This window comes from Sander vitreus, chromosome 23 (genome assembly GCF_031162955.1).
Source record: "Sander vitreus isolate 19-12246 chromosome 23, sanVit1, whole genome shotgun sequence".
NCBI classification, from domain to species: domain Eukaryota; kingdom Metazoa; phylum Chordata; class Actinopteri; order Perciformes; family Percidae; genus Sander; species Sander vitreus.
Window position 1 is genome coordinate 955103 of NC_135877.1, and position 16734 is coordinate 971836.

At 41.2% G+C, this 16734-nt stretch overlaps 1 protein-coding gene across 1 annotated transcript in view; it reads left to right on the forward strand.

Annotated features, from left to right (window-relative positions):
* Nucleotides 1-637: 637 nt before the first annotated feature.
* cog5 (component of oligomeric golgi complex 5) overlaps nucleotides 638-16734 on the forward strand; it is an 89867-nt gene continuing 73770 nt past the window's right edge. Inside the window, exons 1-6 of the mRNA XM_078281613.1 lie at nucleotides 638-728; nucleotides 2513-2652; nucleotides 4262-4319; nucleotides 7713-7767; nucleotides 11554-11623; nucleotides 13646-13766. Coding sequence (XP_078137739.1) covers nucleotides 683-728; nucleotides 2513-2652; nucleotides 4262-4319; nucleotides 7713-7767; nucleotides 11554-11623; nucleotides 13646-13766 — 490 coding nt within the window. The 5' untranslated portion in view covers nucleotides 638-682. The remainder of the gene's footprint in view (nucleotides 729-2512; nucleotides 2653-4261; nucleotides 4320-7712; nucleotides 7768-11553; nucleotides 11624-13645; nucleotides 13767-16734) is intronic.

The window sequence follows — 16734 nt, forward strand, 5'->3', positions numbered from 1 at the left end:
ATAAAATTATTACTAGGAAGTACTCCCATTTCAGATATCTAAGATATATATATATATATAATACAATTGTTATTAGTCAAAACTCTAATGACAGATATCCAACATGAAACAAACATTCCAGATATCTATATTGTAATTTTGATTATCCAAAATACATTCTGACTAGTAAAAAATGTCATTACAGATACATACAACTGCAATTTTACTGGGAAAAATACAATTGTTGATATCTATAATAGAAATGCTTCCCATCCAGAATGTAATTTTATATATCTGAAATAGTAACTGACGCAGTGACATTAAGCAAAAAGATAACAACGAATGCCAAAATGGCTCACTTTAGTTTTGACTAGTAACAATTGTATTGTAGATATCTGAAATGGGAGTTCTTCCTAATAATAATTCTATTGCAGATATCTGGAATGTTCATTGTGGATAGAAAGAATGACATTGTGGATATCTGAAATTGTTCTTTTTGAGTAGGAAGAGTTGAATTACATATATCTGCAATACATATCCAGTCTAGCTATTAAATGTTAAAATGGCTTGTCATACACGGCTAGCCTCGGGGACTACATGAAAAAGAGCAGTCCAGAATTTCACGTGTGTGGCCCTTTAAGGCTCGTGCAACGTCCAGTGCAGCTCGTCTCTCAGTTTAAACGTCACATGCGGAAGTATCAACATGGAGAACGGGAGAGAACCTACCACGAATTCACTTCTGAAAGATGGTAAAAAAACGCTTTATGAGCAGCAGCGGGGATCTGTGTCCTATTCAATGTGTTCATCGATAGTTGTACAACATATATTTAAAAGCGTTGCCCAATTTCGTTTCGCGGTTAGCTAAAAAGCACTTCCGAGCTAACCACATATTGCATATCTTAATTTGTAATTGTGACGTGGTTATCACCCGAGGTTTAGGCTAATTCATCCATGGTTTTCAGGCACTCGGAATACATGTGCGGCTCATTTGCATAGCTGTTGATATATTTGCTATAACTTGTAAATGACACTGGTGGTGACAGAAACTAAAAGAGACTACAGCTGAAAGAGGCGGAGCGGAGTTCTCAGACTTTTGTTTGCCAAGTGATAATTCCAATAGGAGTTGGACGAATAAGCATTAGTACTGAATGAATGTACTGGATTCTTTTAACTTTTAGTTCTTTTCGTTTTTATGATATTATTATATGATGTTCGAAATAAAGCATTCATTCATTCAGCCAACTACATGATCAAAGGTACACATTGATTTGATTTATTTATTTTTAATCTGAAGTCATATAACAAAAAACAAAACAAAAGGTTGCTGTGCGGCATCGCATTATCTCTGGTGCAATGAGGTAACGTTAGGGCCTATTTATTATTGTAATATTTTTTTAACAGATTCTACTTTTTTTTTACACAGTTTTATGTAATTTAAAGTACGATTTGGCACAGTATTGGTGTGCAATGCTATTTTCCTGCTCCACTTTGCGCTGGTGTACATGCCTCTGATATGACAGTCCAGTGATGTATACACTACTGTCAATTTTCTTTCCAAACTCCATGCAGACAAAGCTAAAATACCTTGTGATGTTCCTTGCTATATGTGTGCCAATTTGGATATGAGATGCATTAAAAAAGCATTGCACACCAAAAGATATATATATTTTTTTAAGTTTTCCAATGCTGATATAAACATTTTGCTGGGTGGCTGTCAGATGTCGGCTCACAAAGAACAGGTCAGAGAGACGTCAGGTTGTGGTGGAATGTAACTAAGTACATTTACTCAAGTGCTGTACTTAAGAACACATTTGAGGTATTTTACTTGAGTCTTTTCTCTTCATGCCACTTTCTACTTCTACTCCGCTACATTTCAGAGAGAAATATTGTACTTTTTACTCCACTACATTCATCTGTTACAGCTTTAGTTACTTTTCACTAGAGATGTATCGGTATCGGCTCCGATACTGCCTAAAATGCTGGTATCGGGAAGTACTGGAGTTTATGCACCGATCTGATATCATGTAATAAAGTCCTAAAGAAAATCTACTTTAAAGTAGTTTAAGTTCTTTTTCCGTTATGACTGACTGTCAAACTGGATAATAAAAGAAAGTTTTATGGCTATATCATTGTTTGTGTTTGTTCATGTTTCACAAAGACTTTAACCTGAGCCAATGATAGCAATCCCATCACATCCATACAGGGATAGTAGTATACTGCTTTAAAAACATAATAAAATATATGACACACTGGTATCAGATTGGTACTCGGTATCGGAATCGGTATCGGGGAAAAAATGGTATCGGACCATCTCTAGTTTTCACATTAAGATTTCTGCACAAATTTTTTTATTTTTTTTTATAAAATCTGATATTTTATTCTAAATTAAACAGAAAACAACAGACTAAATGCTTAATTGAAGATGTTTTTTGTTTCAGTAGCAGTACACCACAAAAATGACATTTAGGAATAGTATGAACTGTATTGAGTATATTGAATGGTTTGAGGACGTGCTGCTGTTTTTTTTTTACAGAGTGCTTCGCTGATTTCCTGGCACAGGACTTTGATGTGAAGACGTACACAGCTCAGGCTATTCACCATGCTGTCATTGCTGAGCAGCTGGCCAAGCTGGCACAGGGCATCAGTCAGCTGGACAAGGAGCTGCACAGCCAGGTACAAACCCAATACACCACAATACAGCCACACCGACTCACTGGGAGTCTAACCCCTAATTTTCCACCAGGGGTGTCTGCGCTGCATTCCGGGTGCGTCGCGACCCCCGCGAGCAATCACAGCCATTCAAGTCAATGTTTGATAATCCACCAGCTGCGCTGTGGCGCGTCCCAGAAGCGTGTGTGACACTCCGCTCAGCTAAAGACACGCGTCAGGTCTATTTTCATGCAAGCCGCGGGGAGTTCGGACAGCCGGGCAGGAAGTGAAACAGCGAGACTATCCAGTCAAGTTACCAAAAGACACCCTCCCTCCCTTCCCCCCCCCCCCCCCTGTTTGTTTTTTTATTATAAGGACCACAACAGCCAAATGAAGGCATGGAGTTTAATTGCAGTGTGCTTGGAGTGGAAGGTAGACGCTAGCTTAATAAACACGCGAGTGTTCTGTAAAGTACTTGTAGAGACAATGTAATCTGTGAGTCGGGCAGCAAGACGCTCCGCTTCTGAGATGCTCCCGGTGTGGTATGGTGTGTGGCGGAGGACGGAACAAAACAGCGGTACAGCTGGAACGCAGCTCAGACCAGTGTAGAGTCGGAGTCCGTCAGAGTCGGGGTCAACTTATAGTAGAGATGGTGAAATGAAGGTTCATTACTCAAGAGTTTCACATGAAATAGTGCATAATCAAATTCAAATCAAAATTCTATATTAAAGCTAGAGTGAAACCTTTGTCTCCCCAATCTGGCAGTGAGAGTAATTACACAAACACTGTCCACATGCTTAAGAAAAGCAGTGGGATTCATAATCCCATTGCATCGCTGTGGTCTCTCCCCCCTTCCTGCCTGTCAAGGTATTGGGTAGTTTATATCCACGACGTTCCATTTCTGGGATTGCTCCGTTGACTCCGGAAATTCTGCCGGCTGTCCGTCCCCTTCCTCTGTCTCTGTGTTGGCGTTCTAACCTCCGGTGGATTTGTGAGGACTATGGTTAACTGCTCCTCAGATCTCTGCAGGGTAAATCCAGACAGCTAGCTAGACTATCTGTCCAATCTGAGTTTTCTGTTGCACGACTAAAACAACCTTTGAACAAACACATGTTCCACCAAAACTAGTTCCTTCCTGAGACTATTTAGCAGAGGCACCGTGGCTCCGTCCGGTGCTTAGCACCGCCCAAGATGATTGTGATTGGTTTAAAGAAATGCCAATAAACCAGAGCAAGCTTTTCTCCCATCCTATGTAAATAGTGTCTATTTATGGTAGTAAACTGAATATTTTGGGGTTTTGGACTGTTGTTCAGACAAAACCAGACAGTTTTTAAGTTGTTGCTTTGGGAAACCTTGATTGGCATTTTATTTTATAGACCAATTATTCGAGAAAATAATTGCTTAATCGATAATGAATGCTAACCCTAGTAGGAACAGCTAAATTAAATCTTTGACTCGCCAAAAGATAGCCAAATATATGGTGTGTGCTGTGTTAACCTTATTTTTTTTAACAGTAAACAATATCTGTGAAATGCTAATGACCACTCTCTTTATTGCCATCAACACTGAATTAGCACTAATATGTAACCATAATATTAACCCCAATTTGTTAATACTCCTTCCTTCCTTCCAGGTCGTGGCCAGACATGAAGACTTACTGTCTCAGGCAACTGGGATAGAGTCCCTTGAAGGTAAAGAGCCACATTTATATATGCCGCCATTATAATTAAACAGCTTCATGGACATGCACATGGGCTTAAGGATGTTTTTTTTTACCCTTCCTGACTGCCATTGGTTTTAGTTCATTTTAGTACGCTACGCAAATCAATTGCTGACACGTGTTTACAGATAAGGGGTTTATTATAGTCAACATTTAATTTTCTTAAAGCATTATGATTCAACTGTAAGAAGTAACCTTTTTGAAATCTCTCTCTCTCTCTGTTGGTGTATTCGTGTGAGATTTGGCTGTTTAAAATCAGTAAATGGTTTATATTTATATAGGGCTATCTATTCTGATCTGTTCTTAGCGGCCAGTCAGAGAGCTCAGCACTACAGGCACCATTCATACACCAGTGGCTAGGGGTGCAACAGATCACCAAACTCACAGATCGGATCACAGTTTTGAGTCATGGATCGGATCGACTTTCGGATCAGCACAAAAACCACGTCTGTTTCAGAGCATCAGAGAGCAGAGCAGGTGTTTAAGTGGCACTGAAATCCACGTTGCTATTCTGTTTGGTAGACACCAGTCGTTTAGGCACCGGTGCCATATTGGCACCAGATTTTATCATGTGCCGTTCACGTGAACAGAAAATTGCGTTGCCTGTATCTTTTGACTGCAACCCGCCTTAGAGATTTATCAGCCTACTTCAAGCAACAGTAACAGCAGTTAGGGGTGTAAGAAAAAATCGATACACTTGAGTATCACAATATTTTATTTAGCAATACCATATCTATTTTCAAAAACGCAATATCGATTTTTTTATTTTTATTTTTGTAATTTTTTTTAGTTTACGTGCAAAAATATTCATGTAAGACAGTGGTTGACGTTTATGTTGTGTTTAAACCCCCTACTGCTAGATGGCTATGCTGAGACGCACCACTAGTGTCCTCGTCTAACAGGGCCTAGCAGTGCCTGACTTAAGCTAACAATGTAGCTATGGCTGAACTTTGGCCTATTTTAGCATCTAAACATTAGCTCACTAAGAACCTGTGAACCACAATCCCAAACTGGCAGTTTGATTTTCTGTGTTCTGACTCGTTTACCTACAGTAAACTCCCAATATTTCGCCTTACGCACAGTATCGAAATATATTGCAATATATTGAATCGTGACCCATGTATCGTGATATGTATCGTATCGCCAGATTGAACTTTGCAATTGATCCGCGGTTCAAATGCATTCCAAACCATGAGTGTCAACTATGGTCCCGTTACACCACTACCTGTGGCCAAGGCTAACATACAAGGTGCCACCTGGTAATCTGAAACAAACATGTATGCACATTCCTGGAAGCAATTTGGGGTTCAGTATCCCAAGGACACTTTAACATGTAGACTGGGATCGGGGATCAAAATCACCGACCTTCCGATTGGTAGACGACCACTCTACCTCCTGTTGCATCATGTTGCTGTTTTACTACTTGCTTAGCAGCCAATGGCTTCGGTTTGCAATAAACCTATTAGAAAATTATACTCAACAACATTCTTCTTTTTTATTTTGGTCAAAATTATGCTACATTTTTGTAGCCCAAAGTCAGAAATCACAAATTTGCCTCAGGGGACTTTACAATCTGTACAGCATATGACACCCAGAATAGGTCAATATAATACAATGACAGTATATGCAATCAGTATGACAAAATGTTACATAGAATGTGTTTGTTATTTATGAAAAAGAGGGATGTCATCTGACTTCTTTTTAACTTGGGACAGAAAGGAGACCTGTGTTCTGAGAGCACTGATTGGAGTATTGAGGTTAAGGGGTTCAGACAGGTATGAAGTTTACAAATTTGTAGGTCATCAGTTATATTATTTAAGGAAACGCACATGTTGTTTTGGATAGGTAATTGTAACCACGTGAGAGCCAGGCCAGAGAAGGCATTGTTTTTCTTCCAATGATTTAAGGAGTATACAGTGATCAGTAGTGTCAAAGGCTGCACTAAAATCCAGTAGTAGAAGCACAGAGATGGAATATGAATCCTTATTAATGAGAAGACCATTTACGACTTCAGTAAGCACAGTTTTGGTGGAGTGGCCGGTCCCGAAAGCAATTCAATTACATTTTATTTTATAGTATCAAATCATAACAAGAGTTATCTCGAGACACTTTACAGATAGAGTAGGTCTAGACCACACTCTATCATTTACAAAGACCCAACAATTCCAGTAATTCCCCCAAGAGCAAGCATTTTGTTCAACAGTGTCAAGGAAAACTCCCTTTTAGGGAGAAACCTGGGACAGACCCAGGCTCTTGGTAGGCGGTGTCTGACGGTGCTGGTTGGGGGTGTGATGAACAGTAGCAATAATAGTCGCAATAAAGATAATGGAACTATGACTAGAAATAGTAGTTGTAGTAGTTCATGGCATAGCAGGCCACTGCAGGGTGTAGCAGGACGTAGCAGGGCGCGGAGCAGGACCGCGGCGGCAGCTGCAACCATGATTTAGGTGCCACTCTAATCCAAGGAAAACTGCGGGGCGAGAAAACACAAGGACTCCGGGGAATAAGCTCCCCAGAGCTAAGTTAGTAACAAGCATTTCTGGGACATGGATGCACACAGATGGAAAGAGAGAGGAGAGAGGAGCTCAGTGTGTCAAAGGAAGTCCCCCGGCAGTCTAAAACTATAACAGCATAATTAAGAGCTGGTGCAAGGCAAACCTGAGCCAGTTCTATAAGGGTTGGTAGATGAATCTGACGACTATGAAGAGAAGGGGTGTCACAGACTGAAAATGTTCAAAAAGATGACTATTAAATATATGGCCTGAAAGTTGTTGAACCACAGCAGCCTTAAAGCTTGTGGGAACATTGCCTGCTGTGGGACGACAGTTGACAATATTCAGCATAGAAGGTCCCAGAAATTGCCAAAGATCTTTAACAAGTGTGTGGTAATGGTACTAAAAACGCAGATAGTCAGAATCTTCCATTACAATACTGTGTTCTGTAGCCTGCTTCAGAATCAATGAGTTTAATGCCACAGTAGTTACCCTACCTGGAATTGTCCTAGCGGTTTAATGTTATGACAACGTTCTCATCATCAATGTGATAATGTTCAGAAACCAACCGTCAGGTCTAAAATGCCACAGCTGCCTAACAGCCTATGAATGCACATGGCAAGACTTTTGAGCCCATCCTGATCTTTCCACAGTATTGCTGAGCAATGATAATTGGATATATGTGTTGGATGCTTAAATAATTAACTGCTATAGCAGTTTTTAAAGATGTCTTTTTTAATTATTGCAGTTCTCAGGTTTAACCACAAGAGTGGGCCAGCGTTTTTCAAATGAAGTCTGCTAAGAAAGTAGCTCATAAAATCACTGTCGAATTGTACTGACGGAAATATATATTCTGTTTTTGTTGTTTTCAGGGGTCCTTCAGATGATGCAGACAAGAATCAGTGCTCTGCAGGCGGCTGTTGACAGGTAAACCGGTTTCCCCGTGGCTTTAGTGAGATTAGATGCATTTGTTGTCAACATTTACCCATAGATGCTTGGCTTCAGCGCCTGCTGCCTGACATTCACACACCTGCTTACAACCACTGTCTCTGTTCTTTTCTTCTCTTAGCTGGGCCTTTTAGTGGATTCAAGTCCATAAAGCCCCTGAAAATGTGGTTTCAAAATAAAATTTTCAGTCAAATATTTATGACTACATAAGCAAACATCCTTACTTTATATTATAACACTCAACAACGTCGCTAATCTGCTTCATCAGAAGTATGTGTGTGTATGGTTTGATCAGATTTGATTGACAGTGGCCTGGCAACATAAGCAAAAGGCCTCAACTATGATCACATTTTGATTGAAACTTAGCTCAAGGTGCATGATATGACCTTTTTTCAACTTATGGTCTCTCTTGAATGGTAGAAACAGAATGTAGCTCCCAAAGATGCCTCACCTTTTCTTGTAGGACCATCATCACATCTTGAGGAAAACCCTTTGATGGAGATTTGTGTTGCTTTATCAGCAATATTAAACCAGTGATTTTATTAGGATTGCGTAAATTGACTAAATCGTAAGTAGGAGCTTAAAGGCTAACTACCGTTTTTTTCAACCTTGTCCCTATTTTCCTGTTTTTGTGTCTAAGTGACTGATGGGAACAACAATCTTTGACATTGGTCCAGTATTAAGAGAGATCACTGCAGTCGGCAGTGGAGAAACAAGCTACAATGTGAGTTAGTACGACAGTTGTCCAGCTTGTATTTACATTTACAAAAGTGCTTGTTTTGCCGCTGACAGACTCAGATTAATATTCTAAGTGTCTGACAACATTATGGAAAGGATTTCTAAGGAGGGCAACCTTTCTGTTAAAGAGTAAGATCCTTTTTTTAAACATAAAAACATCTGCAACATTGCGTTCTCTAAACCCACCAGACTCCATGTAAATAAACAGTAATTTAAGCATCGTAAAATACACTTTGTTAAAAGTCGACAGAAACAAAATAAAACTATGAAAAGCCGTTTTGGGTCGTCTTTCCACTTTTTCAGTCTGGTGGGTTTAGCGTTAGCGACTTCAGAGCTGTTTCTGGTTACAGAAAGGTCTTAAAGAGGTTTTAAAGGTCTATCTCTGAAGGGATCCTTTCCATAAGGTTGTCAGACACTTATATTTTATATATACATATATACAAAATATTAATCTGAGCCTGTCAGCGGGAAAACAAGAATGCTGATTGATGCTGAACATTTGTCCCATAGGGTTACATTGCAGCCCGGTCTGTGGCTTCCGGTTACAGTGTTCACGCTTAACGCTGGACCAATGTCAAAAATGGTTGTTCCCATCAGTCACTTAGACACAAAAACAGGGAAATAGGGTCCAGGTTGAAAAAAAAAAAAAAAACCCGGTAGTTACCCTTTAAGCCTCTCAGGTGTCTAATTCAAAACGTACCCTAAATGGTTCACAGGTTCTGCTTTTCCTTCCACCCAGTTTGGGGATGGGTTCATGGAACAACATTTTGGCACTGCTTGGGGGGGGCACTTGTTGAACAAACTAGGACATAAAGATGGAACAATATTATAAATCAATAAAGGATCCCAATGCACCCAGTGGAGCAAAAATAAAACAAACATTACAAAGTGGTTCAATATGTTGGGCACAGTTTTATTGGTGTAATTGTGAAAGAAAATCAATAACGATGCCAGCGCCACCTCTTCCATTGTTGTCTGTCCCTCTTACTTAATACTGGAAGCATACCCCCAGGAAAATTAAAAAATACATTTTAAAGTTAAACGCATCAATCTGGTGCACTTTGAGAGCAAAAAATAAGAGGCTAGATGTATGTAGAATCTGTGCTCTTGTAAACATGTCTTGTTCTTGTAAGCGGTTTAACCATAAACACATTTTTGTATAGCATACATTTGAGTCATAAAAGAATAAATTAAACTAACGGGATTACCTGTGTAGAACTACTTTATTTTCTATTTATTACCGGTAGGCTAGGGATCAACTTGACCAAAAAAAAATGATAATAATTTATTTTATTTTCTAACTCTCCGTACATCAAAAGGACAAGCTTTGCACTTTCATTTTTATAAAGACTTATTACATATAGAGCATCCAATCTGTACATTTAATATTAATTTTGTGAAACAAGGACCTTAAGCACTCACAACCGGTGTCAAAGGATGAAATTCTCATTCTGAAGGAAAGCATTTCATTCTCACGTTATTAGACCGTTGTGTGAGACAGCAAAGGAATCACTTCAACCTAACAAACCTCCTTTAGACATCATTTTCAATCTGTCTATTGATCCAAAGTGCAGCAGATCAAATAAATGAACAGCTATTGAATTAAAATAGTTTCTGCTGGATGATACCTGACATTACAAATATAATTTACTTGGGCAAAAGAGTAAAGGTAATCCAGCTCACTGTCTGAAGTTAGACAGACAACTTGTCATGGTGGACAATAAGATATATTATTTTCTAACTCTCCCTACCTCCCAAACTTAGCACCCTGATTTTGGACATTTGATGTTCCTGGGCTTTAAGAAGAACAGCTCTAATGCCCTCTGGGCTCGACCCAGTCCCAGAGTCCAGTTTGTTTAATTAATATGAACAGGGGGGCGGCCTCTAGCTCACCCAGTAAGAGCGTGCTGTTGGCCGAGTCCTGCAGCGGCCTGGGTGTGTAAAAAATGTAATATGAACAGGGCTTGATGGTAACTTTTATTTTTTTTCTTCCAAGGAGCACATTTTGCCTGTATTTGTCCTATGTTTATGAATTTAGGAGTGACTAATATTAGGTAACTGCAATCACTGTTGTAGCTAATTTAATCATAGCACCATAACCTGAACCCCCTCCATCCACCACATCACTCCTGTCCTCCAACAGCTCCACTGGCTCCCGGTCCAGTTCTGTATCCAGTTCAAACTTTTCCTGTTTACATTCAAGACCATCCACAACCTCGCCTCGCTCCCAATATTTGTCTGATCTCCTCCAGGTTCCTCTATACACCTGTCTGTCCCCTCCGCCCGTCTCACCACCATGGGGAGCAGAGCATTCAGCCACTCTGCTCCCCGTCACTGGAATTCACTACCACCCCCCAACGCAGAAACATCGATTCATTCCCCCATTTCAAATTGCAACTCAAGACATCTGTTTAAAACTGCCTATTCCACTTAATGTCAATTGCTCTGCCTCTTTCTGTTGTTTCTATTTTATTCTTTTATTTATATTTTTTTGCTGCTTTTAAATATGTATCCCTGTATGGTGTCCTTGAGTGCCGAGAAAGGCTCCTTAAAATAAAATGTATTATTATTAATTTGTACAATAATACAATCATGTTATGAATACAAAATGTTATGGAGTGTAATGTTTTCCTTTGGCGCTGGCTGAAAACCTCTTTGGGGGGTGCCAAAACTTTCTGTATGCAGGAAAACCCCCTGCATTAGCATGAGCCACTTGTAAATGAAGCCCATTGTAGTAACCTGGATCGATATTGAAATATCATATCAATAAATTAGGTCTCTTCTGTTTGACTCTGTTCCAAAGTGGCACCTAATGAATGAATCGCCATTGACAGGCGACCAAATGATAAACTCATTAATGTCATGTCATTAACTAAAATGACTGATTTCTCTAGGTTTTAAAGGTTCAGGTTATAGGAAGCCCCAGGTGACAGGTTGGAAAGTTTCTGCAGTGTAAAAGCTCTACAGTATATGATGTTTTTACATGCACCTCTTTGGTTCTTAATGAAACCATGTACATCTCTTCAGGATCAGGACAAAGATTGTAGACCCGTACAACAAGATTGTGGCCCGGATCACACAGCTTGCCAGGCTGCAGGTAACTCTCCACTACACACTTCATAATGATGGTATTTACTTTTCTGTGGCTGTGTGTGAATCAGTCAGTTTCTCTTTTGAGATGGCAGAAAAAAAAAACTGTGGCAGTTTTGCCAAAGAACATTATTCGATTTAAGTTTTCCAAAACCCACAGAGAAATCGACACTGTGTAGGAGAGAGATTCAGCATTTGCTTACATGTAGGCAAGAGATTTGTTGTGTGCAGAGCTCCAAGCTGCTGTGCGTGCACGAACAAGCAACACGCGTGTTGCTTGTTCATGCATGCAGCTCAGTAAGAGCACTGGACTGCAGTTCTCCTGTTTGTGCAGAAATCATGATTAAATATTGATGAAACTGTGGCTGTAAAGAGGTCAGTGTGATTCTGAGGTCTCTCTCCAGGGCTAATGGGTGTGTGTGTGTGTGTGTGTGTGTGTGTGTGTGTGTGTGTGTGTGTGTGTGTCTCTCTCTGTCTCGCTCGCTCTCTCTCTCTCTCTCTCTCTCTGTCTCTCTCTGTCTCTGTCTCTCTCTCTCTCTCTCTCTCTCTCTCTCTCTCTCTCTCTCTCTCTGGCTCTGTCTCTGTCTCTCTCTCTCTATGTCTCTCTCTGTCTGTCTCTGTCTCTCTCTGTCTCTCTCTCTCTCTCTCTCTCTCTCTCTGGCTCTCTTCAGTGCGAGTTGGATGTGACTCAAACATTAAGTGATCAGTCACTGAAGCGCCTGGTGCAGGTGCGTTTAGGGCATGTACGAATCCACTTTTGCTAGTTTAACGCCGGGAAAAAAGGGTCCGTGCGCCAGGCGTATGGTTCATAAGGGTTGTACTTAATTAATCATAGGTGTGTTTTGGGTTTGGCATGCAATAAACCAATTGGAGTGTCATCTGGCTTTTAAGCCAGGCGCGTTTGGACCTCGGCGCGGTGCTATTATGATGGAGGATTTGCTGAGCAGGAAGGAAAGATTTGAAAGTGCGTCCCTGTGTGCGCATTTTACTAATGCTCTGTTAAAAAACAATGAAATGCTGCGTTATTGACTGTAGACCAGGTTTTTGTTGGTCAATTGCGCAATCACTTTCCGCTGCCTCGAGGTAGCAATACGACCAGAATGCACCTGAACACACCTCCCTGTAAGACCAGCACGCCCAGAATGCACCTGAACACACCTCCCTGTAAGACCAGCACGCCCAGAATGCACCTGAACACACCTCCCTGTAAGACCACCCATGGGTCACAGATGGGCGCAGGTGCATTTGCTATTTAAACGACGTGGGCGCTGGACGGGAAATTGACAACTGGGTTGGTCTTAAAGTGACCCAGTCAAAGACACTTGTGTCAGGCTTTGCGCAAAGTCAGTTCGGAGGGGCAGTGTAACTTACATCTTGCAGATGTTAGCGCCATCTTGTGGTGTTCAGAGGACGAGGCACCGAAGCACTTCACAGTGTTAAAATTAACAGATTCACATTTCCTTTTTGTTTTAATGTAGCACATTCATTTAGAACAGTAAACAGTCAGTTTCACCGGAACTCCTTTAGTAGGTGTCCTGTAATACATTTTTATGGACACCCTGCAGCCAATCAGAATGGAGGATTCCCCCAGACCATGGTATAATACACATTAATAGCATAGATTGTAAAAGGGTGTGGACAATATAGCTATTGTGGTGCAAAGATTTGAATTGGTTGTGATTTCTTAAATTATTTTTGCAGGATGCACATTTTTTTCAGTCTGAGAAGCTGCCAGGTATGAACCAAGTGACTGAAGTGCGACTCCCAGATGAACCTCACGTTTATTTGATGATGTAATATAATGTAATTCTTAGTTGGTTTCTGAGGGTATTTCCTCTTTCCACATGCCTGTTATTTCAAAAAGGGTCAGTCAGTCATCTACAAAAAACAACAGCCTTTAGATGGGCATCACTGTCTCACTCAAGCACACATCAGCAGGGCATCACACTTACTTAATCCATGGATATTTTAGTTGAAGTTTCATTCAAGTAGCTCACCATTTTGCCCCCCCTCTCTCTTCCTGCTCCAGGTGGCCTGTGACCTGCTGCGGAGGATCATTCGTATCTTGTACCTGAGCAAGAGGCTCCAGGGTCAGCTACAGGGGGGCAGCAGGGAGATCACCAAAGCTGCACAGAGCCTCAATGAACTAGGTAAGGGCATGCATGTTTATTGATTATCCAGAGTTCACATCTGTTTTTCCAAAACTACAATTGGTGCTGTAGTCTCCCCGTAGTCTATATCCACAATGTTCCACTTCTGGGATTGCCCTGGAAATTTTGTCAGATGTCCCTCTTTTCAGCCGGATGTCCGTCCCCTTCCTCTTCCTTTGTGTTGGCGTTCTAACCTCTGGTGGATTTGTGAGGACTATGGTTAACTGCTCCTCAGATCTCTGCAGGGTAAATCCAGACAGCTAGCTAGACTATCTGTCCAATCTGAGTTTTCTGTTCCATCTTCGTCCGCTTATCCGGGGTCGGGTCGTGGGGGCAGCAGCTCCAGCAGAGGACCCCAAACTTCCCTTTCCCGAGCCACATTAACCAGCTCCGACTGGGGGATCCCGAGGCGTTCCCAGGCCAGGTTGGAGATATAATCCCTCCACCTAGTCCTGGGTCTTCCCTGAGGCCTCCTCCCAGCTGGACGTGCCTGGAACACCTCCCTAGGGAGGCGCCCAGGGGGCATCCTTACCAGATGCCCGAACCACCTCAACTGGCTCCTTTCGACGCGAAGGAGCAGCGTCTCTACTCCGAGTTCCTCACGGATGACTGAGCTTCTCACCCTATCTCTAAGGGAGACGCCAGTTACCCTCCTGAGGAAACCCATTTCGGCCGCTTGTACCCTTGATCTTGTTCTTTCGGTCATGACCCAGCCTTCATGACCATAGGTGAGGGTAGGAACAAAAACTGACCGGTAGATTGAGAGCTTTGCCTTCTGGCTCAGCTCTCTTTTCGTCACAACGGTGCGATAAATTGAATGTAATACCGCACCTGCTGCGCCGATTCTCCGACCAATCTCCCACTCCATTGTCCCCTCACTTGCGAACAAGACCCCAAGGTATTTGAACTCCTTCACTTGGGGTAAGGACTCATTCCCTACCTGGAGAAGGCACTCCATCGGTTTCCTGCTGAGAACCATGGCCTCCAATTTAGACGTGCTGATCCTCATCCCAGACGCTTCACACTCGGCTGCGAACCGATCCAGTGAGTGCTGAAGGTCACAGGCCGATCTGTCCAATCTGAGTTTTCTGTTGCACGACTAAAACTACTTTTGAACGTACACATTCAACCAAAACAGGTTCCTTCCAGAGACTATTTTACAGAGGCTCCGTGCAGAGCTTAGCACCGCCCATGACGATTGTGATTGGTTTAAAGAAATGCCAATAAACCAGAACACGATTTTCTCCCATCCAGGAATGCTGTGTGGACTAGCCAGCTAGTGGACACATTTAATTTATGACTATATTTTATTTTGGCCACCAGTTTGATATTTTAGGTCATTTAAAATCCTTTTTGTGAAAGTCATTGCCAGTTAGAACTAAAAATATGTAAATTAGAACTTGAAAAAATAAAACAAACAAATTTGCCTAGTAAGCTCTCTGCTCATCTCATAATAATACAGTGTAAAGATGAGTAGCCTAGCTGCTCACTGCTTTACAACTTACTCAAAGTTTCACCATGCGCACCATTGCACACTAAACGTTCACAACAAAGTGGATAGGCACTGGAGCACACACTGTACAGACCTTATTATTAACCTTTTACTGCAAGGGCAGTAGGGCTGAACGATTAATTGCATTTGCGATAATATCACGATATGTTAAGACGCGATTTCACGTGACTCGCAAGAGCAAATCAGTCTGCACCCGCAGAGAAAGCATCAACTTAGCACGCTAACGCTACGCCGTACCTTGAGCAGATTTCTGTCATTCAAACAACTCCTGAGTTGTAGTTTAAAACTTTTACAGCCATTTTAATAAAATGAAGGGTTTTATTCGGGCTCGAGTCCATACCTGCAGTTAATGGATACAGGCAAGCAGAACTGAAGGCTCGGTTAGCAACAATTAGCTAATTAGCTAACCGCTGATTAGCGGTTAGCTCCAGTTAGCTAGCTCCGTTATAAAGATATGGAGTGGAGGAGACTGCTGCCGGGAGGGGTAACAACCAGACTCTGATAAATGACGTTCAGGGAGCTTCCACAGCAGCGTGGCTGCGTTGTTTCAACGGTTTAATTAGTACAGTTAATCCCACGGCAAGACCAGCAGCAGCATGCTACTGCTAACGTAACGATAGCCTCTCTGTCTCTGAGTGCAACGTTGACGCTGTCATGCACGCGGCACGTAACTTCATGAGGGGGAGGGGGGGCTGGAGGCAGCTCCTCTGTGTGTGCTGTAAAAAAAATACACCGTTGTGTATATACTGTATATACTATATTTTTACTTATTTAACTGTCTAGTAAAGTTCAAAGACAGTGTTTAAAAAGTGCAATCCACATGTTTACATATGTTTATTACAGTAAATGATAGTTAAATGTAAATACTACTAAGTGTTTGTTTTTATATTTCTGCAATCTGCCCTTTAGTTTGTGTGATTAGTTTCTGACTTTCATATGAATGTTTACAGCAGGCGGTCAGTGCTCAGTATACTACTGGGACTGAAGTAGTTCAATAAAAGATGATATTCATATAAATTCATGCATCACCTGATTTCATCATCACATCCAGGCCTGGCCTCCAGGAAAGAACAGTTTAGTTTAATCTATCTAATCTTGTGTTGTTCATACTATACAATGATTTATTGCTTGTCTTTGTTGAATAATACAGAAGACAAAGAGCTTACAAAATAATCGCATATTGAATCGCAATCGCAATATTTTTGAAAAAAATTAGATTATTTTCAAAAATCATTCAGCCCTAAAGGGCAGTGCACTACAGCTCATAAGATCACTTTAAACTAACTAATCAAGCAATATACATAACACTGAATAAGGAATAGCTAACAGCAATATTATAGCGCAGGCACTCACACTGTGACAACCTGGAAAATATCAGAAAAGACGATGTAGTGCACATCAATGTAGTTGATTGTGCAGGACAAAAAAATAAATGTAGAAAGAAGGTAAAGAAAA